The following is a 24807-nucleotide window of genomic DNA, read 5'->3' on the forward strand; positions in this document are numbered from 1 at the left end:
ACACGCTAATCAATCACATATGTCAACGTGGCAATGACAAGGTAGCAGGAACCAATGCTTAGTTGAATTAGTGGAAATGGTCCGCATTATATTCACAATGTTCTTTGTTTAAATATTGTTAGGGAACATTGTTCAAAGCATTTTTTAATTACTTCTTAATAGTAATAATCATTATTATTACTATTATTACTTGGTATTACAATACTATTGCAACTCTATACGCAATTAAATTAATTACATTACGAAAACATTATTACAGCACGATTGGTTATACGTACGTAAAACAACCTTTATGGATGCATATAATGCTGGCCGACCATTAACACCTAAATGGCACTCATCTGCAATCCTGCATTACATTGAGTGATGCGTGTCTCGTATTTACCTGCTCTCTCTGACCTCTGCTGACCCTGAATGCTTGCTTTGTACAGAAGAGGAGGAGGAGGAGGAGGAGGAGGAGAGGGGGGAGGAGGAGTTTGTAGATGAGATGACAGAAGAGGTAGAAGGTAGTTGCGCTTGCGCTAACAACTTTCTGCATGTCAGAATAAGTGAAAATGCTTGAACGGCTGTTTGCTAAATTCCGAGCCAACCGTGGAAGTAGCTGTGTTTGTGATTGAGTAACGTCTCACTGCTCATCCGTGTGTCGATAATATCAATGAACATTGGAACGTATTGCAAATGCACTCACATGCCACAATATGCAGTGATTCAAGTCTGTTTAAGAGCAATAGAAATGTCAGGCTCTCTAGGAAGAAAAAACATCAGCCTGAAAATAACAGTGGTATATAAATCATACAGTTGTACATACACCACAAAACAAACAAGGCCGCCAGCTACATACCTATGAACACGTACTTAAACTTCTTAATATAATCATCCAGTGAAATCTGAACTAACTGACGAAATCAGGTACAACAGAATGCATAAATGTAATCCCAGACAGGAAACTCACAATAGTGAGCTTTGTGCGCTTTATTACCGTGTTTAGAAAACAAACACGCCAGCTCCGTCTCTGAACATCTCTGCTTTTCTCTCTGTTTGTTCCTCCTTGAAACTGGCAGGGAGCCAGGAGGAACCTAGCCAAGGTAAGGGCCACACCCTTATGCCCGGCCACACCTCTGAGGGCCCCATTGTTGAGAGCCAACACCTCATCCACCGTCACTATCTGTGTGGCCCCTGGGTCACACACAGCCCCTCATTCATTTGAATTACGGCCTCTTAAGTCAGTCTCAAGTGGTGCAATCAGGAGACGACATTAGTCCCTGCTAGACAAATAATACAACGTTGTCGAGCACCAAGGCGTTATCCATGTTTATATTCACAATCTGGAGGAGTTGTGCTAACAGACTGTCACATTGGTATGAACTTCAAAAGCAAACACTCCGGCTACTGCGGAGTAGTACTCATACCTAAACAAGAAATGACTGACAGAACTCGATATCACAACACAGCAAAGCAACCGCAGACGAATGTTTACTGCGGTGTGTTGCTGGTACAACATGCTGTTTGTCTGTATATTGGTGTGCTGGCCACAGCTGTACCATTGTAAAGGCAGAGCGAGTTTAAACCTGTGTGTCTTAGGTAGGACAACTTCACAAGACAGACAATGGACGAAAGAATGCACTTGCATTAACATAAAGCATATTCTCTGGACTTCTGGCACTTCAATATTTACATTATAAACCAACAAGAGCTAATATACTCAACAATAACTAATATACTCAACAATAACTTTCTTTTCATCAGATGCTGGTGAGGAGCAAGAAGAAGGAGGTATGGAGAGATGAATAAACAAATGCATGGATATAATTGTTATTCCATTGTTCATCACTGAACTTAACCCATGTTCTGTTTCTCTGCCTGTCTCTGCTCATAGAGGAGACCCGGCCCAAGAAGTAAGTACCCTACGAAGCCTCTGTTTCCTGTGATGAGTCTCCGCTGAAGGAGGGCGTATTCCTATGTGTCCCTCTACTCTAGACCAGGCTTTGTTCCGGGCCTTGCAGCTCCAAAGATCCCAGACGGGGAGAAGGTGGACTTCGATGTGAGCCGCCACACTCCACCTCACCGTAGTTGTGCCACAGCTGTAGGGCTTTGGCTTTCAGTATGATAGCATTTTGATTTACTGATTTGTCTATATTTAGCTCTGGTGGATGTACTGAGGGGAACAGTACTATTGTTGTGGACTTTGAAATGGGATACGTTTACTGTCACTGTTTGTGGAATAATATCAATCACACTGACTTATGTTCTTATGACTCATACGCCTACGGAAGGAATTCTTTGGAAGTCTTAATGGCTGATTATGGTCCTACGTTCACGCCACGCGAAGGGGTTACGGACCCGTCACGTCCTTGCGGACCCTCCCTGCGTCCACCGCAAGGGCCGGACGTGCGCCTCCCAAAAACGTTAACCTTCCGCAGCGGCGACGCAGCAGCCAGGGCTGTGATTGGTCCGCTCACTAAAACCCGACGCAGAACCGTAACGATCCAGGACTGCGTCGAAGCGTCTGCGTGGTCATTGCGTTTGCGGGAACGTGGAACCATAATCAACCCTTTAGTCGCTGTGGATGAAATGTTATCGATGTGCGGTTCTGGGCCTGATTGCAGGACATCCACCGCAAGCGCATGGAGAAGGACCTGAATGAGCTGCAGACGCTGATCGGGGCGCACTTCGAGGGCCGCAAGAAGGAAGAGGAGGAACTGCAGGGCCTCACCGACCGCATCGTAAGACCTCTTCTGTGTTTACCAGCGCTCGCTTCGTTTGGATTATATATTCTTAGACCTGGTTCTGGTTTTACTAGTGATTGCTTTGTTTTCACTCTTAGAAATCCGATCTTTCACGCGATCTATATCTGAATCATATGTATGTCAATGATGGCACCCATTGCATTCCTGACCATCCCTGGAAGGAGGGATCCCCCACTCTGCCGTCCTTCTCCAGATTTCATCCTTGCTAATTAAGGGTGTTTTTTTCTTGCCCACCGGGGGGCTAGGGTCAGGGGGGTGTCATCAACATATGACCTGTGAAGACCTTTGAGACCCTACCTGTGATTAAGGGCTATACAAATACAAATAATTTAATTTAAATCGATCAGGACAAGCGGCGCTCGGAGCGAGCGGAACAGATGAAGGTCCGAGCCGAGCGGGAGAAGGAGCGTCAGAATAAAATGGCGGTGAGTGCCGCCAACCCATTCACATGCCGCTGCCTGCGCTGAGACATTCGTCTCAGGCGCTGTCCCGACACGCTTGGGTGACTGAGCGGTTTGCTCACTGTGCCCAGAGACTGGTAAGTCACCGTGCCCAGAGACTGGTTAGTCAATGTGCCCAGAGAGCGGTTAGTCACTTGGTTAAGGCTTAAGGTTCACCAGGAGGGTGACAGTTCCCTGGAATCATGCCCCCTTGTTCCTGTGACAAACAACCTCTTTGTTGTCCCCAGGAGGAGAGAACGAGAAAGGAGGAAGAGGAAGCCAAGAAAAAGGCGGCGGACGACGACAAAAAGAAGAAGATCTTGGGCAGCCTCAACTTGGGATACAAGGTGAACCCGTCGGCCATTTTCCCCCCCAACGCAGGCGGCGCGATTGTGCCGCCACCAAGACGACGCAACGTTGTTCACGTTATTGGCACGGATCATCACCGAGATGAGTCAGCCTCATCTCAGCAAGTCTCAGGGAGACCACGTATCTCACGCGTCAATGCACTTCAATAGAATTTTGAGAGATACTTAGTGAGTAAGAAGTTTGGATTCGGGGGAATCTTGTGCAACGATGCCTGCAGGGAGTCGGCCGACAGCAGAGAGATCAAAGCCAGACGACTGGGAGTCCAACATCCAAAACCACGAGTCACTCACAGCCCGCCCCGGCAGAACCCGTTGACAAAACAGTCACTAGCGCGCTTGTTGTTATTGTCATTTCCTTATACCAGATTGGCTGTGATTGTAGCCGTACATATCATCCGCTTAAGGTGTTGTAACTGACATCAGAGGGGAGGGACTCAAACCTTTCCCCGGAGTTGTCAGTGGGAGAGATCTAGACACCCACCCAGACACGACCCACCCCGACACCACCCAGACCCACAAACACGGTATTACCGAACTCTTACATCAACTGTTAAAAATTGAACACACTAGATGGAGTTTCCCTGGTGCACATACCCCTTGTGTTACACACACGCCACTCTGAGCCCGAGAGAAACAGGAGCCCGCTGACACACACACAAAGACACACACACACACACACACACAGACATAAAGGCACGCACATGCACACACACCCAAACCGCACACAGAACCCACACACACAAAAAGACACGCGCACACACACACACACATGCGCGCACACTCTCACACATACACAAAGACACGCACACACACACATGCGCGCGCACACACACACACACACACATGCACGCACAGACACTCACACACACTCGAACACACAAAGATACTGACACATATACACAACGCACGCACAGGCAAACACAAACATAACACACACACACACACACTCGCAGGTAACCCATAACCCCTCTCCAGTCCCTTGACCTCTGACCCCTGCGTTGGCAGACCCATAACCCCGGCCTTTGTCTCTGTCCTGACCGTCAGACCCAGAACAAGGGCAGCACCAAACGGCCCACGGAGCGCGAGAAGAAGAGGAAGATCCTGAACGACAGGAGGAAGGAGCTCAGCATCGACCACCTGAAGGAGGACCGACTCAGGTGACCCCCCCGCGGAGACGCCACGCTGCTAGGCTAACCGCTAGGCTAGCCGCTCAGCCGTTCGTTTTCACTCGCTTTTGCTTTATGACACGACTGGAGGGGGCGTGCACTTTAAGCCGCAGGGGGGGGGGGTTCTGGAGAGGAGGCTAGCATTTCTTTTTTTATGAATATAATAGTTTTGTGGTTGGGAGAAAGACTCACTGGAATGGCTGAGGAGGGCACCTGAGGACAGGTCACGAACTCAACAAAACAGGTTACCACAGACCCCAGGCACAGAGAGAGAGAGAGAGAGAGAGAGACCAGGGGGTGCAGAGTCAGGGAGAGAGAGAGAGAGAGAGAGAGAGAGAGAGAGAGAGAGAGAGAGAGAGAGAGAGAGAGAGAGAGAGAGAGAGAGAGAGAGAGAGAGAGAGAGAGACAGAACCCAGGGGGTGGATTTTGGAATGTTTGATGTTGGGGAATAACGCTCAAGCCGTATTCCAATTTTCACGTATCACCGAGTCACATGACTGTGGGCTTAACAATAGGTGACTCTAATGTAAGATTCATCGCAACTGTTGGGGCACGTTTCGTATTTATTTTGTTAAGCCAGCACCCGTGCCATTGGTTCCAGTGAAGAGCTCCAATTTGACAGTAAATCGCTAGAAGCGGCTTAGTGATTCATCACCTGGTCGGAGATGCACTTGTCGCAATCTCTTCACGTGCTTCACGTCAACGAAAGCATGGCACGAGATGTGATGAGTTATGATAAACTACTCAATGGCAGGGGGGCACGTCACGAGGGACGGGTATTCATGGTGTCGATTATTTTCAAATCTCTCTTGACGACACTCAAAATACCAAAAAAAGGGTACCGGACAGCACCTTCAATGCTTTCAGGTACTGACGTGTAGGCTGTCTGACCTCTGACCTGACCCCCCCCCCCCCCAGGGAGAAGGCTGAGGAGCTTTGGCAGTGGATGCACCAGCTGGAGGCGGAGAAGTTTGACCTCCAGTATAAATTTTCCCGGCAGAAGTATGAGGTAACGGCTGACGATTGATTGACACTCCAGATGGGAAATCCCCTGCCCTGCACAGACACGGCTTTGGATAATAGATGCTCCCATCATGGATGATGGATGGACGAAGCCCTGCGTTACTCAGACAATTAGATCGACGCCCATACATTCACACACATGCACAGCCCCCCACACAAACACACACGCACGCACCAGCCAATGTGCACAAACACACACATAGGTAAAGCACATTATTATTCAAGAGGAAGACATCATGCAGATGGCATTGAACTACAGATCCATCTACAAACACAGACATTAATGAACGCATACTGCACAGACACGATAAATCAAATAGAAGATGGCATGTGCATGGCATTTTAACTAGAGAACCATCACAAACACAAATTCAATTAAGAGATCATACACAGTCTGAGATTAGCATCAGGGATCCATTCGTGCGTGTGAATGTACACACACACTCACACGTATGCAAACAAGCATGAGCAAAAATACACCCAACCAAGTACATGAAAAAAAAAACATATAACATCTTTCTCTCACCGCCTCTCCAACCCTGAAACTCTCTCCCTTACCCTCTCTCCTTCCTAACCCTTTCTCCTTCCCTCACCCTCTCTCCTTCCCTCTACAACACACCCTCTCTCTCTCTCACCCCCCTTCCTCTCTCTCTCCCTCTCTCAGGTGACTGTTCTGAGAAACAGAGTCAGTGACCATCAAAAAGTGTAAGTGTATTTAATCTCTCACACACACAGAAAAAGGTAATCACCATACCAAAAATGATGACAATCAAAGTGATGATTGTCATAATCACAGCATACAGGTATAACATGTGACCCGTCGTGGATTGGCCCAGATGTAAAAAGTGAACGTTGAGGTACAGATAGAAACCCACCAGTGAGAAACAAGAGAAACCCAGCCCGCGGGACCACCTCAGTCCCCCTCCTGCCAGGGAACACAGACCACTAGGATAGCCCCTTATCCCCATACATCAACTTACACACAGTAGAGGATCACTCTGCTATTGAACAACCACATACCCCACAGGGGGGGTCATAGGAGGGGGGCCAGCTGTTGTCGGCATTGGCGATATGAAGGCAGCTATTTCCTGATGATCCCCCAGAGAACCACGGCCTGGCTTCTGCAAACGGTGGCAGGGAGACAGGCCGTGACGGAGGGCGTGGCGGAGGAGGGTGGGGTACAACAGCTGAGAGCTCCATAAACATCCAGGTGATGTCAGGCTGGAGCGATGCAGCCCAGAGAGAGAGAGAGAGAGAGAGAGAGAGAGAGAGAGAGAGAGAGAGAGAGAGAGAGAGAGAGAGAGAGAGAGGGAGACGGAGGGAGGGAGAAGGAGGGAGGGAGAAGGTAAGAGAGAAAGAGAGAGGCGGGGGAGAAGGTAAGAGAGAAAGAGGGAGAGAGAAAGAAGAGAAGACAGGGAGAGTGTGGGAGAGAAAGAGAGAGAATAAGAAGAGGGAGAGACTGACATAAGTCCCTGCAGAGCCCCAGAGATTTACAGTATGCAGGCTGTCCACTCTGATGTTACACTGACTGTTAATAAGGTTCAACTGCGTCTTAAATTTCACAAAGTTCAGGTGATATTATTAAGCAGCACAGTAATGATCTAAAAAAGAATCTGGAATGATTACAAACTCATTACCGCTCAGAACATAAGTGATCTAAGAAGGATAAAATGGTGAGATAACATCTGGGAAACAATATGCAAATAATGCTACAACGATTATTTTATTCTATTAGAAATTTGCTATATAAACTTGCTGTATTATTTTACCACTGCACAAATGACTATAATGCTTTAAGGATATTCAATTTACATTTGTTTGCAAAGAACTAAAACATAGGTTATTAATTAGTAATTTTAGTAGCATTAGCCTTGTTTTGACTCTAATAATAGCATTTTATATTTAGGCTGTTTTAAACGTTGACGTTAATGAAGTTCATTGTTTTTTTTATTTCCAGTACAAAGGGAAGTCGAAGCAAAGGCTTGAGGAAGTGATGTCGCACTTCTCCAGGACAAACCGTGGGGGGCCTCACAGACTTTAATAGGTCCATGCTCACAGCTTAGCCGACGCACAGACATCCTGCTCCCACAATAAAAGTACCTGGCCAGGACACTTGATCCTAAAACCAATGTGACAAACAAGAACACTATGGGAGAGGCATCGAGAGATCCCTTCTAGAGATAAATGTGACAGTTAATGACTATAATTACTAATTATAGTCATCAGTTTGGCAAATCGTCATTATTCCGAGTATTTTTCAAAACTGATGAGTAAAAAAGGGCATACTGTAGCCTAACATACTGTAATTGTGAAGCAGTGTGTTTGCGTGTGTGTGTGTGCGGGGAGAATTAAAGGTGAATCAAAACCAAACCGTTGTGATTCTGACTGTATCTTAAAACCTCTTCCCCTTTGCCTTCTGTGGGAAGAATGCGCTGATTCAATCGTTTCATGCGACCACACCTTCCATAATGACACCAGCTGCGCCGTTCATAACCCGATGATGAAGTTTGGCCGCCAACAGCAGAGACGGCTTTCACGTGGTTGACAGAATCGTGGCAGGCTACGGATCATTAAGGTGTTATTACACTACGGGTGAGATAGATAATATGCGTTCAGGTATGAAAAAGAGACATGGAACCACCGACCAGGGAGAATAATGCATGACGATGCCGCTTAACGATTATTTTATAATTAGGCCTATATAACTACGAATTTGGGATTTCTATAAGACACCAAGTCAGGTGGTAGGCCTACGTCCCGTTGAGTCATCTAATTAAGGGGGAATTAAATCTGATATTACATCTGCAACTGCAGGACAAAACTTGCTGATCCTTCTTCTAAACCCAGCCGACAAAACGTTGTTTGGGAACTGCATTTAAGAGCTGTAATTGAAGGTCAATTTATACTAATGGCATAGCCGTCCGCAGGTATTAGTACGGAAGAGGATGGACATTTTTTAAAAAATCTGAGATTGAAGTTAGAATTCTGACTTTAAATCAGAACTCTTTTTATTCTTACTTTAAGGTCAGGATTCTGACTTTAAAGTCAAAACTCCCAAAAAAATGATCCCATTTGGCCCTAATCCTCTTCGGATATTAGTAAGGGAAATGCGCAGTCAGGTCAGCTCAGCACCAATCAGGTCATAAATTAGCTGGGACATGTTTTTGGGGGTTGCTTGTTTTCAAAGTCTTGTTTTCAAGCTCTGTTCTGCTCTCTCTTTTCAACTCTCAAATCGAACCTACAGCACATTTGAATAAAACCATCGGGATATCAACCCCAGCCTGCAAGTCTTCATCCGTCTAATGCATGGAGGCTAAATCAAGACATCCACAGACAGATCACTTGGAAGACAAAATATATTTTAAGCAGTACATTCTTTATTAGTATAACCAGTTTTGACAAGGTTGCAGCGTTAACAGCAGTAATTAAGGACAGACATTTCATCACAAAAACTGCATATTCAGTGCAAGTATTGCTAAATCTCTCTAAACTAATCTTACCATTCTCTAAACATAACAACCGACGGAACAGGCTAGCTGTACACAGACAATTCGGTAACACAATATCATAGGGTTAAAAACAAAAGCACGAAACAATACTTCCCCTTTGGAGTAGGCTCCAGTGACACACATACGGCCGGCAAACATATTTGCACAAGAGAAGAATATGATTTAAACGTGCCAGTTAGTGCAGTGGCTCCCATTCAGCCTGGCTGGGTGATTCAGTGGGACTAAATACGTACTCCTGACGTAGTCAGCAGCGAGCTGTACTCCGAGAGAGTCACTGCAAAGCGAGCGACAGTGAGAAAAGCATGCGTACTTCCTCTATCTTGACCTGCCATGAGCGACACTGAACAGAAATGTAAATAAGCCCTGCAATTTGTGTTTGTTATTGATTCGATTATGTGAGCGTATCATAGCAACCGCCTCTGTACAGGTCTCTGTACGTGTTTCGGGTGAGTTGGACGATACGGGAGAGTTGAGACGTGGAGTGGCTGGAGGAACCAGGCGACGGGGCCGGGGGACGCCAGGCTGGGAGGAGGGGGTCTGGGGTCTACTCCACCACCTGGACAGACCTGTGGGCCGCGGTGGTCTCCTTGGTAACGAAGGACCCCTTGCTCAAGCCTTTCTGCTCGGAGGGGACACACAGAGAGGAGCCATCAAAACGCTGAGCCCTGAGCAGGAGCAGGCTAGCTCTCTGAGCAGGTTAGCGCTCTGAGCAGGTTAGCGCTCTGAGCAGGAGCAGGTTAGCGCTCTGAGCAGGTTAGCGCTCTGAGCAGGTTAGCGCTCTGAGCAGGTTAGCGCTCTGAGCAGGTTAGCGCTCTGAGCAGGTTAGCGCTCTAAGCAGGTTAGCGCTCTAAGCAGGAGCAGGTTAGCGCTCTGAGCAGGTTAGCGCTCTGAGCAGGTTAGCGCTCTGAGCAGGAGCAGGTTAGCGCTCTGAGCAGGTTAGCGCTCTAAGCAGGAGCAGGTTAGCGCTCTGAGCAGGTTAGCGCTCTGAGCAGGAGCAGGTTAGCGCTCTGAGCAGGTTAGCGCTCTAAGCAGGTTAGCGCTCTAGGAAGGTTAGCGCTCTAAGCAGGAGCAGGTTAGTGCTCTGAGCAGGTTAGCTCTCTGAGCAGGTTAGCGCTCTGAGCAGGTTAGTGCTCTAAGCAGGAGCAGGTTAGCGCTCTAAGCAGGAGCAGGTTAGCGCTCTGAGCAGGAGCAGGTTAGCGCTCTGAGCAGGAGCAGGTTAGCGCTCTGAGCAGGAGCAGGTTAGCGCTCTGAGCAGGTTAGTGCTCTGAGCAGGTTAGCGCTCTAAGCAGGAGCAGGTTAGCGCTCTAAGCAGGTTAGCGCTCTGAGCAGGTTAGCGCTCTGAGCAGGTTAGCGCTCAAAGCAGGAGCAGGTTAGCGCTCGCACACGGGGTCACGCATGCGGAACGCTGTGGCCTGCTCATAGTGTTCCTGCTGGGGGCAAGCTGTCACAAGCCGCTTTCTTTTTAGATGATTCGAACATTGATTGATTGTACAAAAAAACAAAAAAAAATCAAAAAGGCATGTGTGCCTAGTTCTTGGAAAGTCTCTAAATGGGGCTAGTACCAAAACCAAGCAACACTGTAGTTTGTTGTTGCAACTTTATCGTTGCATTATTTTTAATGAGTAGTAGTAGTAGTAGTAGCAGTAGCAGCAGGGGTAGTAGTAGTAGTAGTAGTAGTAGTAGTAGTAGCGCTATAAGAAGTGGTATTAGCAGTAGCAGAGGTAGAAGTAGTAGTTGTAGAAGTAGTTGCAGTAGTAGAAGTACTTTGAGTCTGCCATGTGTATGAAAAATGCTATATAAATAAAGTTGCCTTGCCTTGCCGAGTAGTGGAATTAGTAGTAGTAGTAGTAGTACTATCAGTAGCATTACCTTTTCAACTGCTTAACTTTTTATAAATGTTCTAAAAATAAAAAGCACCATGGAACCTGCCTAACCCGTTACTAGAAGGACGAAAAGTGTGTGACACTTTCCCCTCGGACTATTCTGCATATCGGCATTTTAAACAGATGAGGGGATTTGCATCCAAGGCAAGGTAAACAAAATACGTTGGGCCCTGGTGAGTCCAGGGACAACAGCGTTCACGACTCTAAGCCCTACTTGCTGATGCTCGCATCTCATATCCACCGGTGGATCATCCACGGCTGTAATCCGATCTCCTCTGCTCTGTGTTCAACAGTTATACGCAGGGTGCGATTTGTGAAAAAACCAGAGGGGGGGATAATTTTGAGAAACATTTTAAAATGTTTCAAAATGAAGACGGACCCTGTGTATTTTGGTTGTTAATTATTACGATGTAATGGTGAAAATACTTTGGGTGGGGGGGATAATTTTTATCCCCACCGAGGATAAAAATAATTCAGCAGAGGGTAGGACGTGTAAACCAGAGGGGGGGATAATCCCCACCATCCCCACCGGCAAATCGCACCCTGGTTATACGGCTCCCCCGCTGGTTGTAAATGCCACGTTTTCCGTATTTAACTTGGAGTTAAGAGCATTATCTACACATTGACCACAGAGAGCCACAACACCGAAGCTTTCGTCACGATGTCACTTCCTGCATCTATATCGGGATCAGTCAACAGTCCCATTTCCCCACTGCCCACCTGCTGTGTGATCGGTTGCTCGGTTACACCTTGAAAATCAATATTGACCCAAGAAATATGATTGAACTCATGAACCGGAATTATCGACTGCATTTTGAATCGCATGTCGGCAATCAATGTTCAAAAGGACGATCACAGGAATCGTGCAAATTTATAAAACGATGACAAACGCACACACCAACGGCAATGTGTGCGTATTCTTTTATACGAGCTCCCTGGCTTATCGTTTAGCAAGCTTTTTGCACGGGATTACGGCTCTCTTCTCAATCGCACACCACGAGGTCAGCCAGTGGCACTTTCCCACATACCTGCGCAGGGCGTGTACTTTGAACATAGCTGTGGCAAAACAATAATAACAGCGGAGACACACCCTGCGCAGTCAACACCGTCCCGCCCCGGCGGCTTATAGCTCACCTTCTTCAAGAAGCTCTGCAACTCTTTGTCCGACCACAGGCTGTAGAGGAGCAGGGAGGCCGACTTGCTGGACTTGGGGAAATGACTGGGGAGGGGGGGTTACGGGGAGAAGAGTGAAAGTGTGCGTTAGAATAACATTGACCCAGTCGAGGGGATCAGAATACAAAATGATTGATGGGGGGACTTCGAGAAGAGAGCAGGAGCGCGTTACGCCATTATTGACCGAGTCGCCACGAGAGCAGCAGAATACAAGTGTACATGCCGCGTCAGTGTTTGAGTGTGAGTGAGGTGTTGTCTCAGCGTTCGGCCTCAGCAAGTTTTACTCTGGGTTAGACCGCGTCTGGGCGTCGATGAACCACAGCGAGAAAAGCGTCACACTGAAAGTTATCCGTCATTGTCGTGATCATCCCTAGCGGCGTAAATAACCGTGTTCTCAAAAGGAGAACGTACGAAAGAGTGAAGGAGTGATATCATGTCACCAGTGTGGTCACACCTGGTGTAAGCTGGATAGATCCGTCCACCCAGTGGACTGTAGCATACGTTACTCATCTAGGTGGACGCGCCCACTTGTAATGTCACTAGGGCACAGGGCATAACGTATAAAACGTCATACGACCGCGTAGCTCATCTCTCTCTGTGGGCAGCGTGGGTTTTTGGGTTGATATCTTGTTTAAAGTGTTATCTTGTTTATTTTTGGGGTGTTCACATGTAGTATATGCTAAAACAATTATTCACCTCAGGCTCAGTAAATAGTGGGGAATAGCCCCCGAGACCTTTGGTCTCGGGGGCTATTCTCCGGGGCTATTCTGTTCACTTCGCCTTCGGCGAATAATTGTTAAAATACGACCGCGTGGCTCATCTCTCTCTGCGGGCAGTGTTGGGTTTGGGGGCGTACATGTCTTTGCTGAGGTGGTTCAGGGAGTGGATCAGGTTGTTCTTCAGCAGGGGCCGGCCCATATCCTGCTCCTTCAGAGTGAGGAGGTGGGCCGTCTGGCACGCCATGGACAGCGTGTCGTCCGACTCCGTGCCCTCCGTGCCCTCCTCCAGGATGGCGTAGAACTCGGACAGGGTTTTGCGGGCTGCGGAGGCGGAGCGGGGAGGAGATCGTTAGTCAGCAGGGCGACGCACCGTTGTTCGAAGGACTTTTGCAAACGTTGGGAATTAATTTTTTTACATTTATGCATATTTTCTACATTCGACATATTCTACATTTTTTACATTTCCACGTTCAAGTTCTAGTTTTACTATTAAAAAATATACATTTAACATTCACTATTCCCTAAACAGACCTTAGCTCAAATCAGCAACTAGCATCTTCCCACTTAGAACGTTCCACAATTTACGCAGGGAACATAGAACCAATGTTATCAGAACATCTAACCAGTGTTCCCAGAACATAGAACCAGTGTACCCAGAATATAGAACCAATGTTATCAGAACATCTAACCAGTGTACCGAGAACATAGAACCAGTTTAATTAGAACATATAACCAGTGTAATTAGAACATATAACCAGTGTAATTAGAACATATAACCAGTGTAATCAGAACGTAGAACCAGTGTAATTAGAACATATAACCAGTGTAATTAGAACATATAACCAGTGTAATTAGAACATATAACCAGTGTAATCAGAACGTAGAACCAGTGTAATTAGAACATATAACCAGTGTAATTAGAACATATAACCAGTGTAATTAGAACGTAGAACCAGTGTAATTAGAACATGCGTGCGTGCGTGCGTGCTGTAGGTCCCCGGTCAGGGGGCCTTCGCGGTCCGGCCTCCTACCGATGGGGTTGGCCAGGCTGGGGTTCTTGGCCAGGTTGGCCACCAGTGCCACGGTGTTCCTCTGCAGGTTGATCTTGGGTGTCCTCAGCAGTGGCGCGATGACAGCCAGACCGTTCAGCTTCTTCACCACCGTCTGGCTGATGACGTTGGAAACCTGGCGTTGGGGAGATGGAAGAACATCAGTCACACTAGCAGCACTCAGAGGGCACCAGTAGAACGCGGGTTGAGCATCTAATCAACGCTCAACCCGCGTTCTACTGGTGCATGTCGTTCTACTCTGTAAATACATTCGATTGAACATCATCGTTCACTCAGGCAATGAGCTGCCGGAGTTGTGTTCCACTTGAGTCACCTGTTGCTACATGTTTTTGCACCAGGACTGACATAACCTGTGTTCCTTCAGTAGGACCGTATCATGGACTTATGTAAAAGGACCTTTCTGAAGGGCAGTGCTTGGAAATGCATCTGGATGGATGCCTGTGTTGTGAGTGTTGTTACTGAAGACGAGGAAGTAATCGTATTATCCCACCAAGGGGAATTTGGTTGAAGCCTGTGAAAAGAGATTGCGCTAAGCTCTTTTCACACCCGGCAATTTGCTCTGCTATTGTTGTTCCTTTTTCCTGCACGTGGGTTGTCCGTTTATGACGGATTGAATGGACATCAATCCGTCATAAACACAACCTAAAAAGACAACCCACGTGCAGGAAAAAGGAACAACAATAGCAGAGCAAATTGCCGGGTGTGAAAAGAGCTTAGCGCAATCATTTGCGCGAATCCAGCCAGATAAATCAAGCCTGCTGAACCAAGCCTGCTTAAATCAAGCCTGCTTAAATCAAGCCTGCTGAACCAAGCCTGCTTAAATCAAGCCTGCTGAACCCAAGCCTGCTTAAATCAAGCCTGCTTAAATCAAGCCTGCTTAAATCAAGCCTTAACACAGCCTACTAGCCAGCCAGACAAAAGAGTGGGTGTTTAGTCGGGGCTTGTGTCACACATAAGTTGAGGGTCGGTGCTTGTGTCATGCCGGCTGGATGGTCGGGGCCTGTGTCGGGGCCTGTGTGATGCTGGCCGGGCTGTCTTACGGTGCCGGGGTTGGCGGTGAGGTTCTGCAGCGCCCCGCAGCAGGCCTCCAGGGTGTTGTCCTTCTGGCTGGAGCTCAGCAGGTCCAGGTAGCACTGCAGGGTCCGGGAGTGGATCAGCCAGCCCGCCCCCGTGGGGTTCTGGTCCTCCACTGTCGGGTAGTCAAAGTGCCGCTGGGGAGAGACCGGTCGGGGGTCAATAAACGGAGACAGTGGGGGTACAGTGGGGATACAGTGGGGATACAGAGGGTGTAGAGAGGGGGAACAGTGGGGGTACAGTGGGGATACAGAGGGGATACATTGGATTAGTTGAAGCATTTTGAAGCAGACCAGAACTAGGTGGTCCAAGACAGGAGCTGGAGCAAAATCAATACACCTGGAATGCACCTTATCCGACCGGGGCAGTGGAACCCAGGCATTCTGGGTAAAACCAGTTTTTTTTATCATTTGTAAGTTAAGGTTGAGGGTTCCAAAGGACATTGAAGGTGTGGGAATCAAGCATTTCAAAACTACAAGGCTAGGCCAAACGTGGATAGTCCAATGGAGTAGGTGAAGTACAAGATAAGCCTGACAGTGAAAGTGTCATTCTGGGTCTAGCCTGGTTTACTTCAGGGTAGGGGCCATGGAGGGTTACACCGGCTCAAAGCAGCCCCGGTGGGTTTAGTGCATTCGATGCATTTTACAGCGAGGTCTTAAGACTTGGCCAGAATGGTTAATAAAACTAGGTTTAGCGTGCATTTTAAGGCATGCATTTCAAAATGAGGTCAACGCCGCCGGTAAGAGCCTGGCTTGGGGACTACGACAGGTCCTTGGATCATTTGAGGAATGGGGTCTAACTGGACAGGAGTGATTGAATGGAAAGGGATGATTAGCCCAAACTGGTTGAGCACAACTACTTAAGTGGGTCGTACACACACACGGCTACACACACGGTCATAGGTCAGGACTACACTCCACAGGGCTGGGCGCTGATTAAGGAGCAAACACTTTCACCTCAGCGCCAACAGGCCTGATAACGCTGGCATTCCCTGCCAGGGTTACCGGTATGAGTTCCCAGTTACACTCCTTGGTTAATATTTACACGATGTGTACGTTTGCGTCGAGGTACACCAGGACTCGTCGGTGCTGCAACCTTGAAGTGCTGAAAAGTAGCCCTGGCTGCTCTTGGATGGCCTGGGGTGCGGCTTTTGACTTTGTGGAATCTGTATACAGGGTATGTCCGCAGGTCGATAGTGTTGACAGGGGTAGGTGGAGGAATTTGAGGTTTGACTCCCTGCGGGTAGGGCTTTATATTTGCCTCCTTCTGTTACTTAATTCCTTCCTTTCTGTTTCCCGCACGCCCTCCAGTTATTGTTTTTTTTAATCTTTTCCCCTTTCCTTCTGTCGTTTCTTCCCCACCAGCTTCCCTCCCTCTCTTCCCTATCCTCCCTCCCCTCCCCTCCCCCCCTCCCCTCTCTCCCTCCCTCCCTCCCCTATCCTCCCTCCCCTCCCCTCCCCCCCTCCCCTCTCTCCCTCCCTCCCTCCTCACCTCAGCTTCCAGGACCTGTCTGCTCTGGGGGCTGAAGCAGCCGATGGGGCCGGTGTCCCCCTCGGGGGCGATGTTGGCCCGGCCCAGGGCGGAGATGCGGCTGAAGAGGGTAGGGACCTCTGCCTCCAGTTGGAAGGTCAGGTTGTGGAGCACGCAGGCACAGTTCTCCACCGACTGGGCGGAGGGGGAACCAGAGCACAGTGAGAGGTCAGTACTCTAAGCACTGGATGAATTGACGAATAATCATCCATTTAGCGAGCATTCTTCATACAGCACTCACTCGACCACTCACAACACCCAGACCCACACACACACACACACACACCTGATGCAACCTTTGTAGTGGCATGTTGCGCAGGAGGTAGACATCACAACCTGGTTGTTCCCGGTCAGCCGGCCGTCGCCTTGAACGGCTGACACCGTATGAATGTGTGCATGAATGGGTGAATGTTAGGCAATATTGTAAAGCGCTTGGAGTGGCCACTGGTCAGAAGAGCGCTGGATAAATGCAGTTCATTAACCATATTGATGAATTGTTATCCATTCAGCAAGCTTTCTTTATAATCACACCCACAGTTACCCCAGCTAACCCTAACCACAGCTAACCCTAACCCGTAGCGTATGTAATTGTAATTATGCAGCAGAGCTGAACTGTACAGAGCGGCATTGCCACAGCATGACTCGGACGTGGAACATTCCAACAACAGCAACGGTATCACGGGTCAGCCGCACAATGGGAGAGGTACGGTTCTGGGAATGCTGCCCGCACACCCTGATCTGCGTTGAAGGCCGATGTGGGCGCTGAAGGTCCCGTCCTTCAGCGCCCAGTCAGCCTGTCACATGAGAATGACGGGTTGGGTCTGTGGCATGTGGGTTTGAGGGAGTATCGATCCGTATGTGTGTCAAGTGTTGTTTGTGTGGTCACTGAATTAGCAGTAGTCTACTACATTTTCTTGGATGCCCTTTCCCCTTCTAATTCATATATACAGTTTTTTTTAGCGAGTTGCGGTGACTGCGACTGGACACCTGGCCTATCTCAGTGACTACAACTTAATGCCTGAACTCTCCTTACGCTTAACCGGCCAGCATTCAATACCAATTTCACTTCAACACTGAGGCTCCACCCGTAGCTTGCTAACCACAGAAGCAACAGACCGTGTAGCGGTAGATCCCGGATGTGTTTCCACCCGTGATCCTATGCTACGTGGTTCCCCCTCGCCCTGATAAATGCTAAATGGACTGAATTTATACAGTGCTTTTCTAACCAGTGTCCACTCAAAGCACTTCACAAACATTCAGCCATTCATGCACACATTCACACACCGACGGCCGAGTCAACCATGTGAGGCGACAGCCAAGTCGGGAGCAGTCAGGGTGGGGTGCCTTGCTCAGGGACATCTCGACACATCTCGGGGATCGAACTAGCAGCCTTCCATTTACAAGTCGACCGCCCGCTCTTAGAGGTACCTTGTCGTCGGGTGTCTTGGCCTCCACGCATTCCTCCACGTAGCTGACCAGGGAATCCACCAACCCACGACACTTCCTCATGCTCTGCCTGATGCTCACCTTACCACTGCTGAAGTTCCTGTGAGGAGACACACACACACACACACACACACACACACACAAACACACAAACAGAGCCTTCAGATGACAGGTTAAGGAACGCCCAGAGAAAGGTTTGATTTCCTTCGAGATAAGCTGTCAGGAAAAGGCTGTGAGAACGTTTGGCAGGCAGGTGAAACGTGAAGATACTGCCCAGATACAGGTTCTAGGATTTTTTAATTGACTCTGCCTAAACTCAGGTTCCACCTCAAGAGCACATTAGCACGTTAACACAGAATGATCACATTGTTAACAGTGCTGTCATAGTTATGATGATTTGAATCAATTTTTTGAATCATTTGAATTGACATGGAGAGTTTTTGCATGCAGTTATGCAAACAATCGTATGAAGGATGGGTTAATCTGCCGCACAACGGATGTGGATTCACATCTCTGGTTCAAAAGAGCCTTATAGATAAAAAGCCATCCTCCTATTGACTTTGTTCACTTTCTCCCCTTTCACGTTTGCCACTAAATGTTTCGGTGCTCTTCAATAAAGGCCAGACTCAACAAACATCAGAGCAAACTCATTCGACTGGTTTTCCCATCGTCTTTGGCAAATCACATCTGCACCGATAATCGAGTTTGAACAAACTCAAAGAAAACAAAACACAATCTCGCGTGGCTGTAAACTATAGCGAACAGCAACATATAACATTACATTTACATTCAGGGCACAGGGCAGACCTTTTTATCTAAAGCGACTAACAATGAGTAAATTTGTCAGAAGGAGGAGAAACAACAACATATCACTGTCGGTGCAGTAAGGATGTTCATAGGACCAAGTGCCAAGCAGCACTAACAATCGCTAGGTTAACCCATTCCCCGTACACAACAAAGATAGCTAGGATAAGATGCTACGATACACAAGGCTAAGTAGTATTTTGAAGTACAGGGACGTACAACACACAATAAGTGCGTAAATTGGGTTGGAGGGGGTGGGGATACGGAAGAGTAGAGGGCAGAAGACCCAGAGATAGATGTACAGTTAGGTCCAGTCAGGTCCAGTTATGTCCGGTTGGGTCTAGTTGGGTCCGGTTTGGTCAGGGGTCCTCACCTCAGACAGCCCGTGGCATGGTAGAAGACCTCCGGGTCGGTGTTGCTGGAGCGGTCGGGTCCGGTCGTGTACGGAAGAATGACCTTCTCCATCAGAGCCGGCAGGGCGGACTTCAGCAGGTCCGGTCGCAAGTTCTCCACTGACGATATGTTCCACAGGAGGCCTGGGGAACCAGTTACAAGAGGGGCACTTCCCAGTTAGAACGCTTCCTTTGAACTCTACTCCAGAGTTAGAACTCAGAACTAGAACTCAGAGTCGGAACTCAGTGTTAGGGCTTATAATCACGATTATTTTGGTCAATATTGAAATCACGGTTATTCAAACGATTATTTTTGAGTTTGAAAACATGTTGTATTTATTCAGCAGGTCTCTCCCAAAAAAAACTTTGTAACTGAGAACTTTTCAATTTCGGCTTAAAAAAATACACAAAATGGTCAAAAGGAAATGTTCCAATCAAAAATAATCTACAGATATGTATCCAGCTGTTCTGCCGTTTCTATAAAACATTAAAAAAATAAAAATCTAAAAACTTGATTATGTTAATTTTGTGATCATCATAAATTTTAACATGCATGATGTTAATACGATATCTTTAATTAAGTACGGAAATTGTTTTTACCAAAGAATAGAATAACGTTCTATAATAAATAATGATATCGATAATGATCTTCACATAATGATCTTCACATTCACACCAACATGCAATGAACATTATAGTTAAATAATCATTTAACGATAAATACCATGGTAGCTTATCTTGGCATCCTTATGATATCATTAAGCAATAGTGAATGACAGAACTGTATAGCACTGACAGCTCAGAGTCAACAAGATAAAGGAGGAATCACGACAAAGTGTGTCTTTGTGCCCGCGCCTTGTTTCAACGTGTCCATAATCGTTAATGTGTGGGTTCTTGAGCAGATACCGTGTGGGTCTGTCTGTCTGTCTGTCTGTCTGTCTGTCTGTCTGTCCTCACGCGCACGTGTGTGTGTGTGTGTGTGCGTGCGTGCGTGCGTGCGTGTATGTGTGCGTCTGTGAGTGTGTGTGTGTGTGTCAGCAGCTGCGTCTTTGGTCTGAGCTTGGCCAAGCCTTTCATTAATAGATGAGGCCTTTGAATTGGTCCGACGCCATGCTGTCTGTGTGGCCGGGAACAATGCGTGGAAGTGTGTGAATGTGGCACTACCTGGGTGTTGTGTGGTTGTGAGTGTATTGCGTATTTGTGAATGTGCATTCTGTAGGTACTGGTGCAGGTGGAAAATAAATGTATTGTATGTGTTTGTGCGCACAGGTGGAATATGCATGCTTGTACAAAAGTAGAACATATCTCTTTGTGCGCAGGTAGTGTTTATTGTGTGTGTGTGTATGTGTTTGTGCAGCTAGAATACATGTGTGTTCTGTAGATGTCTGTGTACCTGTCTGCACCTGCGCGCGTGTGTGTGTGTGTGTGTCTGTGTGCTTGTACCTGTGTGTGCGTGCGTGTACCTGTGAGCTGCTTTTGCGTGTCCACCGAGTCGGTCTCCCGCAGCAGAACCACTACCTCCTCTACCCCCCCACAGCGGAACAGCTCCTCCTTGTTCGCCGTGTCCTTGAAGGACAGGTTCCTGAGGGCCGCCGACGCCGTCTGGGCGATCTGGGGGTTGGGGCTACGCAGGAGGGCCACCAGCGGAGGAATCCCGCTCAGCTGGTGCACCTGCCAGCGGAGGACGTTCAGGGGGTTAAGCGGCACGAAGGCCCTCTGTGTCTGCATGAGCCGATTATGACTGGTGTCGTGGAAAGGTTTAGCATGGTCCGGGGGACGAGCAGCAGATCCTCCGGATTAGAGGGCGGCGGTGAGGGCGAGGAGACGCCCCCGGGATTAGACGAGGAGGTGGAAGCCGAGGTTGGGAGTCGGAGTCGGGAGTCGGATTTGGGAGTCGGAGTTGGGAGTCAGAGTCGGGAGTCAGAGTCGGGAGTCAGAGTCGGGAGTCAGAGGTGGAAATCAGATTTCGGACTCGGAGTGGGGACTCGAATCAGGAACTCCGAGTCCGCACTCCGATTCCGAATTCCAAGTCCGAAGTCTGAGTCCGAACTCTTGAGTCTGAACACCTACTATCAAATGTGAATCACTCTTGGCTGCGTGCCTTGCAGTAAGTCGGGAGTGACCATCAACCATGGGGATTGTCAAAACACAGACACAAAACTGCGTAACATTTCCAGACAGGGTGTCGATTCTGCCTAACCTGCTATCTTTTGGGGGCTAGGCAGTTCTGCTCCTGCGATGTTAGTCTACCCTAGATGGGTTGCTGGTCCTACCTCCTGCTTGGCCTTGTCCTCCAGGAAGGAGCTGTGCTGGATGAAGGAGGCTCCGCAGTGCTGCTGCTGCTGGTCAGGGCTGGAGAGGCAGGCCACAGCCTCCTTCATGGTGAGGTCCCCAGGATCAATGATCACCTTGAGCCTGGAGAGAAGGAGGAAGACAGGGCCATGAAGTCCCAGAAGGTTAGGCTCCGTGGGTCTCAAACCAGTTGTCTGGCAGCTATTTGTATTCCTGTTGAGGGGGGGTTCAAGGTTCTGGGTTTCGACCCCCCAACGTCCGCAGCCTGTCCCAAGGTTTAGGCATTAGGGCCGACATTGGGGATTGAACCCGGAACCTTTCCAGGTTCACTCACCCAGAGTCCACCATGGTCTTGACGCCGCCGTCCACCACCGTCTGTTCAACCTGGGTCAGCCCCTGCTGGCAGTGCCCGCGCTGGGTCTGGCTGGCGCTGGTCACCACGTACTGGCTGCTGTGTTTACCCTTACTGGTGCCGTTCACGAAGCTCTGGGATTGGGGCAAGACCGGGCACTGGTACTGGGTCTGGCCGAGGGTCTGGTACTGGGTCTGGCCTTTCCCCTGGTATAAAGGCAGGCTTCTTCCCTGGTACTGGGACTGACCATGGGACTGGTACTGGGGTTGGGGCTGTGACTGGTACTGGGATTGGGTTCGGACCTGGTACTGGGCTTTGGGCTGCGGCGGGTAGCAGTTGGCGGTGTGCTGCCCCCCCGAGGTGACTGTGCGCTCCGACAGGAAGACGCTGGAGCGGTTGGACAGCAGCCGCTGGGGCCCCGGGGGGCCTGCCTGCCGGGGCCTGGTGAAGCGGCGACAAAGGTCGGGCTCGCTGCGGCTGGTGTTGGCCCGGCCCATGGTGCTTCCGCCCAGCGTTCCCATGGAGACGGTGGCGCCGCCGTTGGCCTGGTAGCCCCGGCTGATGTTGTGGCTGGACTGGACGGCGGCCCACTGGCCGACCGAGCCCTTAGCCGTCTGACGGTTGGCGTTCTTCTCAGAGCCGACCGTCTGAGACACGCACACACACACACACACACACACGCACACACACACATATAGAGAGAGAGACAAACAGAGCCACACACACACACAAACACATATATACAGAGAGACACAAACACGTATATATACATAGCGACAAACACACACACACACACACACAGCGAAAAACACACACACACACATATACAGAAATTTATAATGAGACAGACCCACACAGAGACGTCGAAAGACACACAAATACATAATGACACACAAACACACAAACATACACACACACAAACAGTGAATTATCATCCAGAGGACTTCAATAATAAACAAAAATAAACAAACCATCATGAAATCAATCATGAAAATAAATTGTGTTATTAAGTTTATCTGCCGATTTCGAGTGATTGTAATGTTTTTCTGTAGTTTGTTGATATTGTTTATCTGGACCTTGATCAGCCTTGATCATGTGTGATGTGGTTTGCTGTTTTTGATTGAGTACATTTTATTGGCTCCTAATCGCACAGAACTGGTTTTGTGGGTGACATGGAGACTCAGACATATGTCTGCAGAAGACTAAACAAGATCTGCGTAGGCCTACTTGTATGTTACTTACTTATCAATCAACATAATCCATTTGTCTAATTGAATGAGCGCATAACACATGTGGATATGAATTAGATCAGCTATCTATCTTATCAAAGTCCCTTTACTAGTACGTGGCAAAATAAAAAGATTGACTAACGATTTTCTATTCCATTATTTTATTTTCTTAGGTACCAGTCTCCAATATACAGCTGATATTGATTGTCTGTTTAAAATGCAAGAGTAATATTTTTTCATTTGCGATAAACGTTGAAGTCATCACTTACCTTTTTGGAAAAGCCGTTTCCAACGGAAGAACTTCCATTGACGTTGATGGGAAGGGACTTATAGGAGTATGTAAACACGCTGTCATAGGTGGGACCTACAGCAAATACAGTTGTTGGTAAACATGGAGCCACGGTCTCAGGTGTGAATGTGACCAAATAGGAATCCAATATAGGCCTTTACGTACTTTGCGCTTGAACAATGACACTTACAGGCAGGGGCGTAGGAGTGAGTTTAACATGGGGGGGGGGACACATATCGGAAACCTGACAGATCCGTTAATGGTTTGAACAGAAATAGGTCATAAATTAACTACACTGAAAAAATTCACAAATATATTTTATTCTACTAAAAATATACATTTGTAAATGTAAAGGAAAACACATTTTGAATGGCAGTAATGAACTGATTAATATCAATTCAATTATTTAATTGCACGCTCAATCATCCAGTTTTTTAGACTAAGAAGCGGTGACAAGACGCTGTGTTGCGCTTTCAAAATTAAATAAAATATTTTTCTCCCCCTGGTATAATGTTTAGGTGGGACAAATGTGCCTGTCTCCAATATTGGAGGGGACACGTCCCCTCCGTCCCCCCCGGTTCCTACGCCCTTGCTCAGGCATACGTGCTGGTTTACAGCGAATAGAAGAAAACATACGTTTTGTGACGTCTCTGATGATGATATTGTTGTCTTTTTATATCCTACAAGTCCGGAATACTCGACGCTTTATTATTATTTTTTTATTACTTACTAGTGGGTGATACAGTCCCAGTCCCGTTCCGAGCAGTAGACTGCTTGGCCTTGGTCCTCTTGATGGTCTGCACTTGCTCCAGGACCCGTTGCTGGCCCGATCGATACTGGTTGACGTACGGGACGGCCAGCGACGTATTGGCCCCCGCTCCGCTGGAAATAGCCGATCGCAGTGGTTCAGGCGACATCATTGTAGCTCCGTGTGTTTGGGTGTGTGGTGGAACATCCGACGCAGTCGTGCGTCCACGGTTGCAGGTGATGTGTTCTCCGGTGATCGTGAAGTAGTCCCTGCCCTGCCCATGGGCTTGGCCTTCCTTAGCTCTGCCCCTGCACGAGACCGCGCCCCTCAACAGACAACAATTGATGTACTGCCGAAACACACAGAGAGCGGAACGCAGGCGGAACCTGAGCTTAGGTGTGTTTAGGGCCACAGAGCTAAAGGCGTGTCACGTCCACAGGCTAAACTCCATAATGGTGCCAATTATTGCTTCTTAACCCGCCTTGACAGGTAGCCTAATGGGGTTGTCGGGGTCTCCGTGTGCACCCATAGCCAGGGACAGGACGCACTGGAG

General features: G+C 48.2%; 2 protein-coding genes across 2 annotated transcripts; one reads left to right on the forward strand and one right to left on the reverse strand.

Annotated features, from left to right (window-relative positions):
- Positions 1-1984: 1984 nt before the first annotated feature.
- On the forward strand, positions 1985-7738 carry tnnt2b (troponin T type 2b (cardiac); the record flags this gene model as incomplete). The annotated part of the gene is made up of 8 exons (XM_079747370.1): positions 1985-2041; positions 2607-2723; positions 3095-3172; positions 3436-3534; positions 4606-4712; positions 5640-5730; positions 6409-6449; positions 7702-7738. Exons 2-8 carry the CDS (start codon positions 2625-2627, stop codon positions 7736-7738), a joined length of 552 nt encoding a protein of 183 aa, XP_079603496.1. The 5' UTR covers positions 1985-2041; positions 2607-2624.
- Positions 7739-9099: 1361 nt separating this feature from the next.
- On the reverse strand, positions 9100-24516 carry LOC307083917 (plakophilin-1-like). Its single transcript, XM_079747951.1, has 13 exons — positions 24237-24516; positions 23487-23581; positions 21971-22635; positions 21618-21759; positions 20808-21015; positions 19326-19488; positions 18131-18248; positions 16664-16837; positions 15139-15309; positions 14060-14213; positions 13166-13349; positions 12271-12355; positions 9100-9872 (listed from the first exon to the last, which is right to left on the reverse strand). Exons 1-13 carry the CDS (start codon positions 24424-24426, stop codon positions 9798-9800), a joined length of 2424 nt encoding a protein of 807 aa, XP_079604077.1. The 5' UTR covers positions 24427-24516; the 3' UTR covers positions 9100-9797.
- Positions 24517-24807: the final 291 nt, after the last annotated feature.

This window comes from Pollachius pollachius (assembly GCF_949987615.1).
Source record: "Pollachius pollachius genome assembly, chromosome: 12".
In the NCBI taxonomy this organism is placed as follows: Eukaryota; Metazoa; Chordata; class Actinopteri; order Gadiformes; family Gadidae; genus Pollachius; species Pollachius pollachius.